This window comes from Oncorhynchus tshawytscha, linkage group LG15 (assembly GCF_018296145.1).
Source record: "Oncorhynchus tshawytscha isolate Ot180627B linkage group LG15, Otsh_v2.0, whole genome shotgun sequence".
NCBI classification, from domain to species: domain Eukaryota; kingdom Metazoa; phylum Chordata; class Actinopteri; order Salmoniformes; family Salmonidae; genus Oncorhynchus; species Oncorhynchus tshawytscha.
In genome coordinates this window covers 24,260,003-24,279,033 of record NC_056443.1, presented here as the reverse complement: position 1 = coordinate 24,279,033, position 19,031 = coordinate 24,260,003, and the positions used below count along the sequence as shown (strand labels likewise).

Below are 19,031 nucleotides of genomic sequence, written 5' to 3'. Positions count from 1 at the left end.
GAAAGTTGGCGTTCAGGTCAGATAGGGAGAGTTGGTGTCAATGGGAGACATTGGCTTCATTGCAAATGGCACCCTATTCTCTCTATAATGCAATACTTTTGACCACAGGGCTTTGGTAGTACACCATGTACGGAATAGGGCTTCATTTGGGATATTGGAGCTGGTGTTCCCAGGACACGTTTCCCTCTTCATCTAGCACAGTGTAACTGTGTTGACATTTAGCTTCCAATCCTAACTGACACGCATGCCGTGTTAGCATCGCTACACGCATAGTTAGACTGTCTTTGTCGCACGTGTGTACACATGCGCACACACACACACACACACACAGCTGGACCAGTTCACAGAAACCCTTACATAGACGGACACAAGTGCACAAAATCACACATCAAATATCACACGAGTTTCTCACACACGCCATGTGAACAGGGCAAGTTACGGTCGAGGTGATTTAACCCTCGCGCTTCCCGTCAGCAGATTCCCTAGCCATAGTGACTCCGTCTCTCAGGGGAGGTTCCATCCTAAGGCGCTGTGGATTGTAACCTCTCATAACTCTTTCTGCACACCTGAGACCTCAGTGCAGGCTTCAATCCTAGACCACACGCCCTGTCATGCTATTAATTCATATTAATATGGGGATTTAAACACACTTTTATACCCGACCGCTTCCCGTTATAAAATGTATATCCAGACCAGGACATATGTAGAAGGTGTGGGAATCGAAACCCACAACCCTGATGTTGGAAGGACAATGCTCCATCCAACCGAGCCATTGGACCCGGTCATCCTAACGTTGAGTAATTGTCCCTTAGTGCGTCTTCGGTTAGAGCTCTTCAACAAAGACTAACAGTAGACTATCAGTAAATAAAGTTAGACGGAAATGAATAGGGCATATATTTAGCAAGTTAAGCTTATGCATACCCCTCCCCCTGAATAACATATCCCTGTACTGTTCCAGTGGAGATGTCCAGTCTAATTATATTTTTCGAAAGTGGCTGGCATGACTCGGTGTCCTTGAAATACAAACACTCGTGTACACACACACACACACACACACACAAACACTATGTTCTCAAAGTCATACACATCTCCAGGCCACAGACTCCTCTATTCAAGGAGTCATGGACAGCCAGCAGGGAGTATGTATACAGGCACTGTATACAGACATACACACACGCACACGGCCACCTTTCATCATTAATATCTCCACAGATGTCACAGCGTGAGGTTGCTAACCATACTGCTATGCCACGGAGATGCACACGGTATCCCGGCGTCCGTTATTTACACCTTCCTCTTGTCTACAGACGTACAACAGACCACGACGACCTCATTGTTCCCATACTCCACTACACCCCTGCGGTCTTCCTTAGCAAACGCTGGCCTGGAATGACCTTGCCAAGTGCAACAATTCTAACTTTCAATGTGTCACACTACACTGGCATTTGGCATTAAGGGCGGCAGTTTGGATACTACGCCAGCTCGAGGGCAATGTTGGAATCTGCATTTCCCACGTGGAAAAAGAGACTTTCTTAGCGACATCAACCAGAAAAGGTTATTTTCCTAAGAATTTTAAGGTCCTCTCCCTTCGCACCCTACTTTCGCCTCAGGTGAATTGATGCGACTCAGTGGGTTTTGTTTGCCTCTTTGGACAAGCCTTGGCGACTTTTTAATGACAGAGGTATTATATAAGAAAACATGGAACAAATTTGTCTTGTCATGTGGAATAACAGCTTCTTGCAATGAAGCTCGAAATAGGTTTTGCTAGAGGATTTTCTACCTCATTGTAGCCAACAAATTGAAGAGGACAGCAGTTTAACATGTGGGATAAATTATCTTGGGCAATATCTGTAGAAAAAGCTTACCACATCCTTGTAAGTAGCAGACAGACTTCTAGGACAATGTCCTTACAAAATGTGTGTTCATGTCTTCCTAAACACTACACTTGAATAAATTCTCATAAAATCCTGCTTCTCTTTCCTTCAGATCCAATATCAGAGAGATACTCGCGCTCCGTCTCCCCGCCGGAGAATGGCTTCAAGCAGTACCTGGATACGCGCCTGTATGCCAGCCAGGGCAAAGGGCCCACCAGGACAGAGAGGGCCCCCCACTTTGGCGGCAGGTGCTCCTCTCATGAGGGTCCTCCTCACTCCCATTCCAGGGTCCAGGTACTACCAGCCCTGACCAGCGGCAGCGAGGGCTCCGGTGGCAGCCATTACAGCCGGAGACTAGAGCAGCTTTCTAATGGCTACGACACGGACAGCAGCCAGGAATCGCGGGAGCGCCCTGGGAGCCGGGAGGGCGGTCGGAACTCCAGCTCCAGCAGCAGTAGCAGCAGCAGGCCAAGTCGGCCATGGAAGCCCATGCGCGAGGTGCTAAACGTGGATAGTGTGATAAGCGGTAGTGGTGGAGGGAGTCAGGAGCACCGGCAGCACAGTCCCCACCGGAGACCCTCCAGCCAGGAGATGGCACCACCCTCCAACGAAAGAGACAGGGAACAGGACCAGGACTTCACATGGGGCGGGCGTGAGGAGCACAAGTCCAAGAGCCTGATGACCATCTACGAGGATGAGCAGCGGCCTGAGACGGGCGACAGCCGCAGTTCACTGGAGTCAGAGGGCAAGGACAGGTCAAAGGTCAGCACGCTGAAGGTGCACAGCGACAACTGGAAGATCCAGCGCACCGAGTCGGGATACGAGAGCAGCGACCGGCTTAGCAACGGCTCGGCCAACCTGGACTCGCCCGTTGTAGAGAATTTTACGTCCAAAGAGCTGAGGCCCAAACCTGAGGTACACCTGACAAGGTAAACAGGAGTGTTATTTTCTGTCTGCTGTTGATTCTCTTATAAGATCATTTGAAGCACTAAGACATTTAGTTAATATACAGTGCATTCGGAAAGTATTCATACCCCTTGACTTTTTCCACATTTTGTTACAGCCTTATTCTAAAACTGATAAGTATTTTTTCCCCTCATTAATCCATACACAATACCCCATAATGACAAAGCAAAAACTGTTTTTTAGAAATGTTTGCAAATTGAAACATCACATTTACATAAGTATTCAGAGCTTTTACTCTACTTTGTTGAAACTTTTGGCATCGATTACAGTCTTAAGTCTTCTTGGGTATGACGCTACAAGCTTGGCCCACCTGTATTGGGGGAGTTTCTCCCATTTTCCTCTGCAGATCCTCTCAAGCTCTGTTAGGTTGGATGGGGAGCGTCGCTGCACAGCTATTTGCAGGTCTCTCCAGAGATGTTCGATCGGGTTCAAGTCCAGGCTCTGGCTGGGCCACACAGACATTCAGAGACTTGTCTCAAAGCCGCTCCTGCGTTGTCTTGGCTATTTGTCTCGAAGCCACTCCTGTGTTGTCTTGGCTGTGTGCTTCGGATCGTTGTCCTGTTGGAAGGTGAACCTTCACACCAGTAGGAGGTAATGAGCGCTCTGGAGCAGGTTTTTTTAATGTACTTTTCTCTGTTAATCTTTCCCTCGATCCTGACTAGTCTCCCAGACCCTGCCGCTGAAAAACATCCCCACAGCATGATGCTGCCACCACCATGCTTCACCGTAGGGATAGTGCCAGGTTTCCTACAGATGTGATGTTTGGCATTCAGGCCAAAGAGTCCAATCTTGGTTTCTTCAGACCAGAGAATCTTTCTCATGGTCTGAGAGTCCTTTAGGTGCCTTGTGACAAACCCCAAGTGGGCTGTCATTTGCCTTTTACTGACGAGTCGCTTCCGCCTGCCCACTCTACCATAAAGGCCTGATTGGTAGAGTGCTGCAGAGATGGTTGTCCTTCTGGAAGGTTCTCCCATCTCAGCAGGGAAACTCTGGAGCTTTGTCAGAGTGACCATCGGGTTCTTGGTCACCTCCCTGACCATGGCCCTTCTCCCCCGATTGCTCAGTTTGGCCAGGCGGCCAGGTCTAGGAAGATGCCACAGTGTTCTTGGGGACATTCAATGCGGCAGACATGTTTTGGTTCCATTCCCCCAGATCTGAGCCTCGACACAATCCTGTCTGAGCTCTACGGACAATTCCTTCGACTTCATGGCTTGGTTTTTGCTCTGACATGCACTGTCAATATGTGGGACCTTATATAGACAGGTGTGTGCCTTTCCAAATCATGTCCAATCAATCAAATTTACCATAGGTGGACTCCTATCAAGTTGTAGAAACATAAAGGGTGATCAATAAAAAAGGGTGATCAATAAAAAAGGATGTACCTGTGCTCAATTTCAAGTCTCACAGCAAAGTGTTTGAATATTTATTTAAATATATTTTTTTTAAATCTACATTTGCAAACATTTGTCATTATGGGGTATTGTGTGTAGATTGAGGATTTTTAAATTGATCAATTTTAGAATAAGGCTGTAACGTAACAATGTGTAAAAAGTCAAGGGGTCTGCATACTTTCTGAATGCACTTTATAGCCTACTTTTGGATTTTTCATTCTGTTCTATTCAGATATTTTTGAGACGCCTTTTATTCACTCGCTGCCTCCCTTCAGCTATAATCTCTTCACTACTCATGTTATGATTTGACTCAACTTCAAAATCTCTGCCATTTATGAATAATTAGACGGTGCAAACAACCCATTCTGAGACTTTTTATTTTATTTTTATACAGACGTGCACACAGCAGAATCTACCGAGGTTATTGTGCTAGAGTCTTCAGTGTTGGCTCGCCAGGCGATAATGATCCCAACTAGCTGACGACTGCTTTCTTCCCAAGAGGCACAGTCAATAGATGGGCAAACACCAGTCTGACCAAAATGCGTTATGCAATCCAGCGTCTATTGACAGTAGTGTAGTCATTATAACAAGATAGTACAATATGTTAATTAATCCTTATGTATATGATATAAATACCTTACTCAATGAGTGAATGATTTGTTTTCGATGAGTCAGTACTACGACTATATACACTGAGTAAAAAAAACATTAAGACACTTTACTAATATTGAGTTGCACCACCTTTTGCCCTCAGAACAGCCTGAATTAGTCAGGGCATGGACTCTACAAGGTGTCAAGCATTCCACAGGGATGCTGGCCCATGTTGACTCCAATGCATCTCACAGTTGTCAAGTTGGCTAGATGTCCTTTGGGTGGTGGGCCATTCTTGATACACACAAACTGTTGAGCGTGGAAAAACCCAGCAGCGTTGCAGTTCTTGACACAAACCGGTGCGCCTGGCAACTACTACCATACCCCGTTCAAAGGCACTTAAACATTTTTTATTTCCCATTCACCCTCTGAATGGCACGAATACACAATCCATGTCTCAAGGCTTAAAAATGATTCTTTAACCTGTCTCCTCCCCTTCATCTACAGTGATTTGAAGTATATTTAACAAGTGACATCAATAAGGGATCATAGCTTTCACCTGGTCAGTCTGTCATGGAAAGAGCAGGTGTTTTTAATGTTTTGTACATTCTGTGTAGGTACTTTACTTGACCAAGAAATCCATGTCAAAATCTGTAAGTGAAATCTCTAAAAGGCCTTAATGTACGTAGATAATCTCTTTACATGCGTCTGTAGATCACTGCACTTTATTGCTAGTTGATTTCAAGAGGTGATAGTGCCACACTTATAGCTTATTGTATTGACACCCCTCAATTCAGTGCTCCATTCCTGTTAGGGCACAATTAGTATTGACTCTTCTCAGTCACCTGAATTCACCAATGCACCAAACTGATCGAGAAATGGATGTGAGCCATGCATGGACTAAAATAAAAAAGCTGTTTTGTAGATTTAGTATCAGATTACTCATTAATAAATCATTCACAGAACAAAGTAGTGTGGAGTGGGATCTGGGTGGGTGGGGGTGTTATTTCTGTGTTTACTCTAGCAGGTTAGATCCAAAATAATCTCTTTAAAAGGTTGGAAAAACCTGCATGTGGAGAGATGCCATACAATGGGACATGCATAGAGAGAAAGGCCTTTGTCATGTGGTGTCAGCGTTTGACTCAGCCCTGCCCAATTTGTGAATTTCAGGGATCCCTTCCCTCGCCGGAGAGGTGACGACTCCAAGACTGACATCTTGCACTCCTCTTTCTCCTATGGTAAGCACTACAGGGTAAAGTCTCCCCTACAGTAGGTACAGATCTAGGATCCGCTTTCCCTCCAAACACTGGTAATTCACCATTAGTTGTCCGGCCTTCCCATGATGCTTTGTGCCAGTTGCCTTTCAGCTCTTCACGTACACGATTCCTTATTTGTTTTGTACACCTGCTTCTCAGGTACTTTTTAATGATGTTGTCCTTGTTTGTTAGTTCTCAGAAAAGCCATCTGGCAAAATTCTCACTTTTGCCCAAAGCAAGAACACGCAAAAATTATTAAACGAGGCAGCTGTCCTAATTTCAAGTCAATATTTTGGCGACCTAGATGAGACCTCATTTAGACTAAATGGATTGTTGTGTTTAAGAGGCAGCTGAACCTTTCCGATGGTAGGAAATATAATTTTCTGTCAGCCACTATGTCTGATATGGAGGGAAGGAAGACTGGTGGAGTCATTATCATCAGAGAATGATAATCTTTGTCATTAGGTCCTAAAGTTTAATTTCCCCCGATAAGTTTAATGTGCAGTATAAGGTTTAGCGATATTAAGAAACGCCTCTCTGTAATTTCCTTGATTTATGGTCCCATCAGTTGTGCTAAGGTCATAGCCCAATGGTGGAGATTCTGTAAGGAAGCACATGTGAGACCGATTCCTCATTTACTGGATCTGACCTTTTCCAGAGGAAAGTTTGTGTTCGGTGCAGTGCACAGAGTAATATGATGTGTCCTGACCTGAACAATGCATGTATGAACATGAAAAGTGGTGTGGAGAGGGGTGAACATCAATATAAAGTGTTTTTTAACACTTAATCAACCACTTTCAAAGAGAAGTAGAACAAATCACTAATTCCTGTGTCGGATTGACGATAAAAAGCAACCATCTTTTAGTACACATTTTTTTTCCAGAATAAAAGCCAGGTTTACAACTAGCTATAATAGCTATTTTTTTGTCCCCAGACAGGATAAAGGGAGATTAGCTGACATGAATAGCCGCAGGGTGGTTCGCCGCTCAGTCTAAGGGTGAGAACGTCTAAACGAGTAAAAGGTGCATGACAGCCCGCTTTGAGTTTGCCAAAAGGCACCTAAAGACTCTCCGACCATGAGAAACAAGATTTGAACTCTTTGGCCTGAATGCCAAGCGTCACGTCTGGAGGAAACCTGGCACCATCCCTACGGTGAAGCATTCTGGTGGCAGCATGCTGTGAGGATGTTTTTTCGGCTAGTCAGGATCGAGGGAAAGATGAACGGGGATGATAGTGGACATCTTGAAGCAGGTGGGGATAACGGTCTGAGCTAGCGACAGATTTGAAAATGTCAGAACACAACAGCCTAAAGGACACAGAGTATGGTAGCTACTTCTGTGAATTTGCGAGGCATGTAACAAGACATTGAGATTTTTTCCAATAGAAACTGAATCTTAGGAGTCGACTCCTAGCCGAATCGATAGGATTTGAGGACCATTGCTGGCAGCAGCGCAGCTCTGTTGTGAATTCATGTTTATTTTTATTAATTTTTCTATCCGTTTTAAGCGAAAACTGGTATAAAAAAAGGCAGTTTAAATGTTTCTTTTTCTCCATTTGTTACATCCCTAGCTCAGACACCCCTTACATATACTCTCTGATTTTCATCACATGTTCCCACTGTCTGACCCATCTATTCCACCAGAGAAAAAACATTGTTTTGTAATGCTCCAATCTACGGCAGCCCTTTAAACACCCGTCACCAATTCTCAGAATTGAAATCCATGGAGTTTGTCCTTACAGAGCAGGGATGATGAGCGAGCTTGCGGGGGCCTCCCAGCTGTGCCCAGCTGAGCAGAAAATGCCACGACCGGGCCTGTCAGAAGGTGGAATTCCCTCATGGACATAAATAAAATGCCATTGTCTGTGGCACCAAATATTTTCTCCTCACCTCCTTTTATTGTGTCCCTTCTTGATAACAACGAATGGGGTGAATGCGAGGTCTCAACCAATGTTTACAGAGGGAAGGTGGGTTGGTTTTATATAAGTTTGGTGAGCTGACTAATTGAAGCGGAAAAGGGTAGTGTTTTGTCTGCCCTGTGCTAGCCCTTGAGCGTCTTTGTATGCAGAGCAGAGCAATCCATGTGGAAATACTCCCTGGCAAGGAAACAAATGCTTTTAAGCCTTGATGTATTTTTCACCGCTGGGATTTCTGTTCCCCTGCCTCCCCCCTTTTTTGAAAACAGTGGTGACCAATGAAATAGATTTTAATATTTTTTGTAGCTTATTGCACACACAGTGGGACTACAATAGAATCAATTGATTTAATTGTTCCGGCACCATGTTGATTCATTGCCTTGCACTTGGCTTCCGTGATATTTATCTGTAACAAAATGTCATATTTCCGATTTTGCGTCTCACAAAGACACGGGGGTTGGAACTTAAAATCTCAAATTTGGAGGGGTCTCCCAGGTGGCGCTGTGGTTAAGGGCACAGCTGGCGCTGTACTGCAGCGCCAGCTGTGCCACTAGAGACTCTGGGTTCGCGCCCAGGCTCTGTCGTAACCGGCCTCGACCGGGAGGTCCGTGGGGTGACGCACAATTATCCTTGTCTCATTGCGCACCAGCGACTCGCTAACCACTGCGCCCGGCCTGCCACAGGAGTACATGGTGTTTCCTCCGACACATTGGTGCGGCTGGCTTCCGGGTTGGATGCGCGCTGTGTTAAGAAGCAGTGCGGCTTGGTTGGGTTGTGTATCGGAGGACACATGACCTTCGACCTTCGTCCCGAGCCCATACGGGAGTTGTAGCGATGAGACAAGATAGTAGCCACTAACAATTGGATACCACAAAATTGGGGAGAAAAAGGGGGTAAATTTGGACTCCTCATAAGAGCTGATATGTATTTTGATTCGATACTGTGATTTTATTGAGATTCGATGTCCCAAACATATTGTTCACCCTATGTCTGCTGCAGAGGGACAAGAGAGAGCCATGAGGAAAAACATTTTGATCAGTCATGGAAATAAGTGCTGAAAACAACTCGTCTCCCTATAAGATTGAAAACAAGTTATGAATGGAGTTTTGGTCCAGGTAAAGCCAATTGGTGCAAAAAATAATATAACAATATTGTCGATACAATATATCATTAAAAATAATATCCCGATAGCTACCTATTGATTTTGTTCCCCCATCACTACTTGTTGATAACTTGAGTGTTCGATGTTGTCACTCTATTTGTGCCTGGGATGTTGCCTCTGCTCCCTGCCATTTGCAAATTGTATTGACAAGCTACAGTGTTTTGAAGTCAATTTGGCAGGAGTTCAGCTGTGGTACTCTGGCCTGGGCTTGTGCTGCAGATAGGTCTGAGTAGATTCCAGAGGTCCATTAGAGGCTAAAATCCTTTTTAAAAGCACATGGGTGTGTGGGTGGGAGAATAGATGGCAAAACGATAAAAAAAAAAAAATCTAAGATTGTAAATCGTAAACACCATTTTAGAAACCACAAACCTTTGTTTTGTCTGGATATATAGTGTTACGTCTACAAACAACAGTAATAAAAGTTCAGAACGTGGATGTCTCTCTTCTAGAACAGCCATCCAGATATTGCCCACCCAAATGACAGCGCTATATTCCCTGTTGCCGGTATGCCAGCCTAACCACAGCGTACTAAAATGGATGCAATGCCTTTAGAGAAGGCGTTCTGTGTGTGTGTGTGGCTTCGAAAGGTCACGGCCACTGGGGGGGAGATAAAGTCCAGCCGCTTCAAACAGCCATATCCAAGCAGTAAATCATGCCCTCACTTGATTTACTCCGATTGGCTCCCGCGGTTCCCCAGACGCTTGTCTGGAGACCATAGTCACGCGCTCTGCAGTGCTAACTGTTGTTTTGCTATCGTGTTAGCACAACATCCCTAATGCTGCCTGAATATGCCCCCTTAGACGAAATATGGACCTCTCTCATTAACTATGAAAGTCACATGTTGCAGTTGATAATTACCCGTCCTCTTCAATGCACCAACCTCTGTCACCAAGACACAAAATATCTCTATTCATCAGTGCTGACAACTTGCTATGTAGGTGTTAATTTGTCTGTGAAATACGGAAGATTTTGAGCAAACAAGTGAACATCGTTGTGCTCAAGCATTTGTGGTGGCGTGTATTAGTGTGTTTCTAAGACTTTGCTTTGAGAGCAGGTCTTAGCTCTGCTGCTTCCACCTGTTGAGATGGAAAGAGTGCCTTTTGACTCCCATTGGATAACCAAGCCATGTCTGCTTTCTCAAGGAATTAATAGGCCTCTTTTGCATATTAATTTCAAACATTCATCCAGTCAGGTGTGCTATCATTTTTCTTCCTTTTGTAATACTCACATATTTGAATGAACATAGTAAATAGAAGAACCTATATTCAATTAATGGAAATGATTAACATAAAGCCTTTTCCAGGCAGGGGTTCTCTCTGTCCTGTACCAAATTACATCCTATTTCATATACACTGAGTATACCAAACATTAGGAACACCTTCCTAATATTGAGTTGCGCCTCCACCTTTTGCCCTCAGAACAGCCTCATTTCGCCGGGGCGTGGACTCTACAAGGTGTCGAAAGCCCAATGCTTTCCACAGTTGTCAAGTTGGCTAGATGTCCTTTGGTTGGTGGACCATTCTTGACACAAACCGGTGCGCCTGGCACCTACTACCATACCCCGTTCAAAGGCACTTAAATCGTTTATCTTGCCCATTCATCCTCTAAATGGCACACATATACATCTATATTTAACCTGTCTCCTCCCCTTCATCTACACTGATTTTGAAGTTGATTTAACTGGTAACATCAATAAGGGATCATAGCTTTCACCTGGTCAGTCTGTCATGGAAAGAGCAGGTGTTAATGTTTTGTACACTCTGTGCATAGTACACTACTTCTGACCAGTGCTTTATGGGCCTGGTAGTGTAATATATAGGGGATGGCGGATTGGGAGTTGGGTTGTAATGCTCCCACGCTCCCAGGCTTAGCTAGACCATTGACACCACTTAACAAGCCAGTGACTTATGTGTTAACCTTTTCGTTAACACCCTCGGAGTACACATATCAGGCCTTTTTAGGTTTAATGTTCTCAGACCAGGGTCTCATCAACACACCTAGAAACCATACAGAGTGGATGGATTACGTTGAGTGATGAGATTTATGGACAGGGTTGGGGTTTAAAGTGATGCTAGAAATGTTTTGTATAATTTCAGCTAGTAGTTTTGAAAGTAGTGATCGTGAGCCACAGTTATGTTCTGAAAAATGTTTTTTTTTTTTCTGCAATTCGTATAATACGTTACAAATTATAATTTGTACAATATGTTACACGTGTAGGTGCTTAAGATCCCATTCAAACCCTTTTAATAACAACCTCAAATATTGTACGAAATTTGTAATGATTTTGAAATAAAATGACTTAGTGGCCAAATGGTCCATTATTTCCTAATTGAATTTGAACAAATTGCCTATGTAAATGTGGAGTTGAAATGATTGATTCATGTATTGAAGTACAGAAGTTGAGTTTAAAACTGAATCTGAGCAACGCGAAGAGTCGAAAGCTTGCGAGATCCTGTATTTTTGTGTCCCTGCCATCCATACCACCTGGAGTTATATTCCTCTGATCTGTGTGCTATTGTTGTTTCAAGCTGGAACAGGAACCATTTATTAGATGTCAATAAATACTCTTGCCAGTTTTTTTGTCCCCCTGATCACTTTGATCACCATCAATTCACATTTAGATTTATCGAAAGCTCTACATTTTTACCATGGTTAACTTTTTTCTCCTCCCATAATTGATTCGCACCAGAAACTGAATTGCAATGTGAATGCAAGTATGATTGATGTTGCGGATTTTGAAGGACTGCAGATCAGCAGAAAACTCTGAGGTCTACAAATCTTGGCTCTGCAATCTTAAAATTGAAACGTCTGACATTGCCTCATTTTGCTGCATCAACACAGCTACTTAAGACGTTCAACGAGCTGTCAACATTCTGGTGTTATCATAAAAAAACAGAGGTTGGAGTTCGTGATGACACGTTTGATATTTGCAAAATAACCTTTAGCTCACAAAGATGCTGAGCTATGATGGTAGAGCTTTTGAAACAAAATGACATCACTACTGTGATTTAGTAAGATGATGATTTGATTGGCTTTCGGCACATGAGAAGGTGTCCTTTTCCGCTGCGCTGTGTAGTCCCATTCGCTGAAATGGTACCTTCAAAACCGTCAGCGCTGGAACACAACACTGAATGACGTACACAAAAACACCAGAGGCCATAGTCAATCACAGAGAGTAACTGGTTTTCAAAGTGTATGTTCTCAATTTGGATTCATCCAGTAAACAAATGTGTTTTAAGTGTCGTTGTGAGGAAATTTAGTATATATTAGCGGTTTCGATTCAATAAGAACCCAAGCTTACACATGTTGTTTCTTATGCCAGCACAAGCAACTTAATGCAACAGTTTTTTGAACTATACAATTGAACTTGTGGTGCCCCTAACTTCTAGGAAATGAACCAAAACCACATGAATTTATTAATGCACCCTACCTAAATTACTTTGTGGGTCTCTAATGGTTATATTTGTAACACTATGGGAAAAGTGCACCACAATGCTATTAGTGACCCCGACTCTGCCGTTAATCACTTAAGAGATTATTCAGCCATTGATTAATATCTAGTCTGATTGCTGATGTCTGAAACATTTTTGTGATTTTAAAGTGCGACGAGGCATCTCTGTAAGCAGTGACCGCAGCCGCCTCTTTGTTATATAGCAGCTACTCTCCCCAGTCCCTCAAGTTCTCTCTTTGCAACAGCCCACAACACCGTAAAGAAGAGGATTTGCTACAGTAAGGCCCAATGTAGTGGAGGGCTGTAAACTGCATCCTCGCTTTGTTTTTCATATTCGTATTGTTTGGGTTGCTTGTCCACATTACAAATCAACAGCGTCAAATTGAGAATCGCCACACGGATTTTAGTGGCTTAAAAACACGCAGGGAGGGGAGGGAGAGAAAAAAAAGAATGAAAACAGAGCCTGGACTCTGGAGTCCGATCCCAGCGTAATCATAGCATGCCAGCAGAAGGGATTTAGACAGTAATGCTCCTGCGGAGAGTGCAAAAAAAAAAAAAAAAAAAAGGGGGAAAGTCGAGTGTGCTGACGCGCCACAGATATCCTAAGCCACTCGCTCACCTCTCCAACCCAGTCAGCTGTTCAAAGCCCGACAGTGCTGCAAACACACCCACCTTGTCAGTGTGCTTATATACTGAACAAAAATATAAATGTAAATTGTTGGTCACATGTTAGAACTGAAATAAAAGATCCCAGACATTTTCCATATGCACAAGATTATTTCTCTCAAATTTTGTACACATATTTGTTTACATCTCTGTTAGCAAGCATTTCTCCTTTGACAAGATAATCCATCCACCTGACAGATGTGGCATATCAAGATGCTGATTAAACAGCAGGATCATTACACAGGTGCACCTTGCGCTGGGGACAAAAGGCCACTATAATGTTCAGTTTTGTCACACAACACAGTGCCACATGTCTCAAGTTGAGGGAGCGTGCAATTGGCATGCTGACTGCAGGAATGTCCACCAGAGATGCTGCCAGAGAATTTAATGTTCATTTCTCTACCATAAGCCACCTCCAATGTCATTTTAGAGAATTTGGCAGTACGTCCAACCAGCCTCACAACTGCAGACCACGTGTAACCATGCCAGCGCAGGACCTCAACATCCGGTTTCTTCACCATCGGGATCGTCTGAGATCAGCCAGTCTGTCAGCTGATGAAATTGAGTTTGCACAACCGAAGAATTTCTGCCCAAACTGTCAGAAACCGTCACAGGGAAGCTCATCTGCATGCTCGTCTTCCTCACCGGCGTCTTGACCGCAGTCCGGCATCGTAACCAACTTTAGTGGGGAAATGTTCACCTTCGACGGCCACTAGCACGCTGAAGATATGTGCAATTCACAGATGAATCCCTCTTTCAACTGTAACGTGCAGATTGCAGACCGTGTGTATGGCATCTTGTGGGAGAGCGGTTTGCTATTGTCAATGTTGTGAACAGAATGTCCCATGGTGGGGTTGTGATATTGGCAGGCATAAGCTACGGACAACGAAAACAACAGTTTTGGGCCATTCATCCATCGCTATCACCTCATGTTTCAGCATGATCATGCACTGCCCTATGTTGCAAGGATCTGTATACAATTCCTGGAAACTGAAAATGTCCCATTTCTTCCATGGCCTGCATACTCACCTGACATGTCACCCGTTGAGGCTGTTTGGGATGCTCTGGATCTCGCCAATATACAGCAACTTCGCACAGCCATTGAAGAGGAGTGGGACAACAGTCTACAGGCCACAATCAACAGCCTGATCAACTCTATGCGAAGGAGATGTTGCGCTGCATGAGGCAAATGGTGGTCACACCAGATACTGACTGGACTTCTGATCCACGCCTCTACTTTGTTTTAAAGGTATCTGTGAACAACCGATGCATATCTGTATTCCCAGTCAAGTCAAATCCATAGATTAGGGCCTAATGAATTTATTTCAATTTACTGATTTTCTTATGAACTGTAACTCATTCAAATATTTTAAATTGTTACATGTTGCGTTTTATATTTTTGTTTAAGTTCTCAGTTTGCGTTAGCAGGGATTAGCATTGTTAACCTGAAGGCAAGCAAATGGGCATCGGCTTGGTACTTCAGCTCTGGCTCCCTTTGAGGGGCCTCAGCCTCGCTCATGCCTGGTCAGACAGTGGTACACAGGGGGCCCGGGGGCACTCTACCAGACTTCCGCTCTACTTTGATACCTATTCCCCCAGCACCTGGCTAGGCCCTTAACATGACCCCAGTTAGATAACATGTCTGTGCTAGAGACAGGCAGGAAAACTCTGTGACCCTGTTCGAACATGGGATCAAAGCAGAGGCACAGCAATATTTGAGTGGTTTGTGTGTGTCAGTGAGGGTAAGGTTTGACAATGTATTTAGAGAAGTAATGTTTGGTACTTGATTCAGAATAGGGCAGTGTTTAAGTGTTTTGGGCTAAGCATTTTTGTTTGTTTTGTATGTTTTACTAGATATAGAGGAACATATGCCAACTATAATCCGTCTTACAATAGCAATACATTCATACCTTACAAATGTCAAATGCTTTAGCAAATTCGTAGCAATTTACCAAATCTAATGAATGTATTAATCTATTTCAGGTGAACACCCAGCAAAGTTTCCAGACCTGCAAGACTCACATCTCCTAAAATTGAGTCCAAGTTCCCAAAGGTAAAGCATGGTCATTGTACTAGTTTCAGTGGAGTGAAAGGTTTCTTTCTTTGATTCTTTACTATAACTGAAAAGTAATGGAAACAATTGACCCATTTTGATGTGCCAGTATTGATGCTTGTGATAAAGTATTACATCTTATTCTGGATAGACTGTTCTCCTTCAAGTTTGAAAATATATTGATGTATGTCCTATTTTCCTTGCGGCAGAAGAAGAGCCTTCCGATATACGCATGGGATTCTGGAGAGGACGGAAGGTCTGGATGACGAGCAGGAGCTCCAGGAGCCCATTTGCACAAGCGCCAGGAACGAGGCCAAAAACGGGCCGATACTCTCCCAAACCATCCTCCGCAGGTGGATTGAGACGCCCGTCGAGCACAAGCTCTCATCAGACGCTAGCTCCAAGTCAGGCTCGTCGGACCAGGACCGGAACGATCTGTCGGCCAGTGAGAGCGGAGAGGAGAAGGTTCCCAGTTCAATGCCAGGGGACGACACGGACGAACTAGACTCCCCGGTGACAGGGGAGATAGTTCTACCTATGGGCCTCCCCACCACCTACTTCTCTGTGGACAATTGTATGACAGACACATACCGGGCAAAATACCACCAGAGGCCCGCCCTGCACATGATGACGAACGCTAAAGGTGGGGAACAACGCATGTCGTCTGGTGAGAGCGACCTGGGAGAGGGAGGCCTCCCCATCCCAGATTCCCAACCTACAGATCCCCCCAAGAGCCAGCCTGAATCAGGTAACTGGAGCTCTCTGTAGGTAATTTGCCACGGAAAGTGGAAGACACTTGGAGCCCTAGTTGTTTGTGGTCATACCCATGTCACCATTTGTGGTTTTAATGTGACCAAAGTGAAAGCATGTTTTCTACTATAGATTTTTTGGGTCATCAATAAATGTTATAAACACTTTAATTAGAAGTCTATTACAAGGGTGAATAATATATGTTCCTGTCTTTTGCAGGTTACTACTCCAGTAAAACTATAGCTAAATGGAATCCTGTAACACCCAAAGGACTTGATGAACATGGGTTTCTATGATGGAAATTCTACTGTTGAAGGGGCCTGGTACGAAAGCCACAGTTAGAGAAAATGTAACCTCCTTCTACAATTTTTTAATCCTCTTACGGTGATGCTTATTTGCTTGTAGAGATGTCATATCAGAAGACAGACATGAATCTGGAATGCCAAAGAGATTGGTAACTCCCAGAGGCAGTAAAAGTCTGAAGAGTACTCTTCAGTTCAGCAGTAGTCTCAGGAGTCTTACGCCATGCCTGCACACCGGTCTTCATGTGATTGGGATTGTGGCCACTAGATGGCAGCAGCAGTAATTGTGGATTTGCACAGTAGAAAGCCAAAAGTAAATTACGAAAGAGGATCCAAACCTAGGATGGTTCTTGGTCGATGCAGGGACCTGCTCGAACTTACTTCCAAGGTCATTCACAGGTTGGCTCACTGAAGAATGTTTCCCACGAAACCACTTTTCCCCTCCAAAGATGATCAAATAAACTACATGTAACAATGACAATAACTCAGCTCTAACCAATTTACACTTTAGCCAGAAAATCTATGAAATGCTTGTATTTGTTTCTCGAATTACGGTCATTTCATTGTTCTACAGTGACTGCGCAACCTCTGCCTATGTAACAAGGTGAGGTAAATATGCCTTGAGCAGGTTTTTTACTTTTAATGTCCAGTGTTGATGCAGTCATGGAATAAGGGAGATTCAGTTTGTGTGCACTTATGCATTGTTTTTGTAGGAGCACTACTTTAAAATAAGTCCCAAGGGTCCCCCTATGTGGCCACAGAGGAACCTAATCTTGGGTGAATCTGTTCCAGTCCGAGGTTGAATGAGTGTTTTAAAGGCCCAGTGCAGTCAAACGTGCTTTTTCTGTGTTTTATACAGTATATATTTCCACACAGAGATTGTGAAAATTATATTACAATTTTAGTGTAAAAGCTGTTTGAAAAGACTGCCTGAAATGTCAGCATGTTGTGGTGAGACTGAGTTTTGACCTGCCTGTTGTGGTGAGACTGAGTTTTGACCTGCCTGTTGACATCACCAGGAAGAAATGAGTTGATTGACCAGTTCAAAAGAGTTCCAAACCTCTGCCAATAACAGCTAGTTTTCAGTTTCTCCCTCCCCACTCAGCACTCCCATAAGGTCCTATCAAAATTGTTGCTTGAGAAATTGCTCTTTCCTAAGAAGCCTCTTTTTTTTTTTTTTTTTTTTTTTTTTTTTTACATTTTAATTGAAAACAAATCACAGTAAGGTACTTAATTGTGCCCCACAAATATTTTTATATTGAGATAAAAACAGCTACTTGTTAGGAGAGAAGCATCTCAAGTCATTGGTATATGTTCTAAGCTGCCTTTTTAACCCTGCCATCCCAGGGGTGTATTCACTAGGAACCAAATGGATGAAGCGGGGAGTGACTAACCCGAACTTGTTCAATAAGAAACACTCATTTTTGTTAAATGGTTTGCACTAACAAATACACCCCTGACAATTCGCTGCTGTGTTTTGTATGGCTTTCTATCCCCAGTTCAGATCGCCTCTCACACTCCTTTCCAGATATAAGCCTCATTGTTCGCTCTTTTAATGTTTCTCCTGTCACATACTGGGCAGTGTGTTAAAGGTACGTTACTTTTCATGTTGTCAAACCATGCTTCTGTTTGTCTCCTGGGTCAAACACGTGTCAAATTCATTTAGATGTTCCTGTAGAATGGAACCAATTGAATTTGTTCCAAAAGTCTAAACTCCAAGCTAAATCCAACCCACCTCAAACTTGTAAGTATTTGAAATATGAATTTGACCCAGGTCTGTTTGATTTACCAAAACCTCAAGAATGGATTGATTACTGGATGTAAGGATTTTAAGAGTGAGGTAAATGAAGTAGAAAATTCCCGCTTTTCTGCAGGTATTGTTCTAGTTTGACCCAGAGATTATCACAACATTGCCTACATGCTATGTCATTTTTTTTCATGGCGGACCATTCTAGTGATGCTGTAAGAAAGTAATTTTTGTTGTAAATGTTTTAATATATTGCTCGGCAGACTTCACTGCACAGTGCCTTTCTAGTTTTCTATGTCAAGTTGAAATAGGAGCCGTCATTTGTACAATATGTAATTTTTCTAGATGTTTTTTTAACATTCAATTTCATTTTTGATTAATAATTGTTTAATAAATAATTATATTTAACCATAGCCATGTCCAAGTTTTCTAAACCAGTTATTCTCATATAACATTAATGTACATATCCATAATTATAGATAGACTACTTGGGGTAAATATAATTTCTGCAAACCTGAACCTAAATCTCAAACGTATTTTATGACTATGCCTGAACACGAGAGATAAGGGTAAATGTAATCAAACAAGTCTACAAAGATATAAACAAAAAAAGAAACGTACTCTCTGTCAACTGCGTTTTATTTTCAGCAAACTTAATTAACGTGTAAATATTTGTATGAACATAAGATTCAACAACTGAGACATAAGCTGAACAAGTTCCACAGACATGTGACTAACAGAAATGGAATAACGTGTCCCTGAACAAAGGGGGGTGGGGGGTGTCAAAATCTCTAAAGTAAGTCAGCTTCTGGTGTGGCCACCAGCTGCATTAAGTACTGCAGTGCATCTCCTCATGGACTGCACCAGATTTGCCAGTTCTTGCTGTGAGATGTTACCCCACTCTTCCA

The 19,031-nt window shown here is 43.2% G+C and overlaps 1 protein-coding gene across 3 annotated transcripts in view; it reads left to right on the top strand.

Moving 5' to 3' along the window:
• Positions 1–18,536, top strand: part of LOC112214883 (inactive ubiquitin carboxyl-terminal hydrolase 53-like) — a 54,690-nt gene extending 36,154 nt beyond the window's left edge. For 2 of the 3 annotated variants that reach the window (XM_042298358.1, XM_042298357.1), the window contains 5 exons: positions 1,987–2,803; positions 5,993–6,060; positions 15,255–15,324; positions 15,534–16,072; positions 16,294–18,536. In XM_042298358.1, coding sequence (XP_042154292.1) covers positions 1,987–2,803; positions 5,993–6,060; positions 15,255–15,324; positions 15,534–16,072; positions 16,294–16,370 — 1,571 coding nt within the window. In that variant the 3' untranslated portion in view covers positions 16,371–18,536. The remainder of the gene's footprint in view (positions 1–1,986; positions 2,804–5,992; positions 6,061–15,254; positions 15,325–15,533; positions 16,073–16,293) is intronic. The other variant, XM_042298359.1, reaches the window with a different exon arrangement.
• Positions 18,537–19,031: the final 495 nt, after the last annotated feature.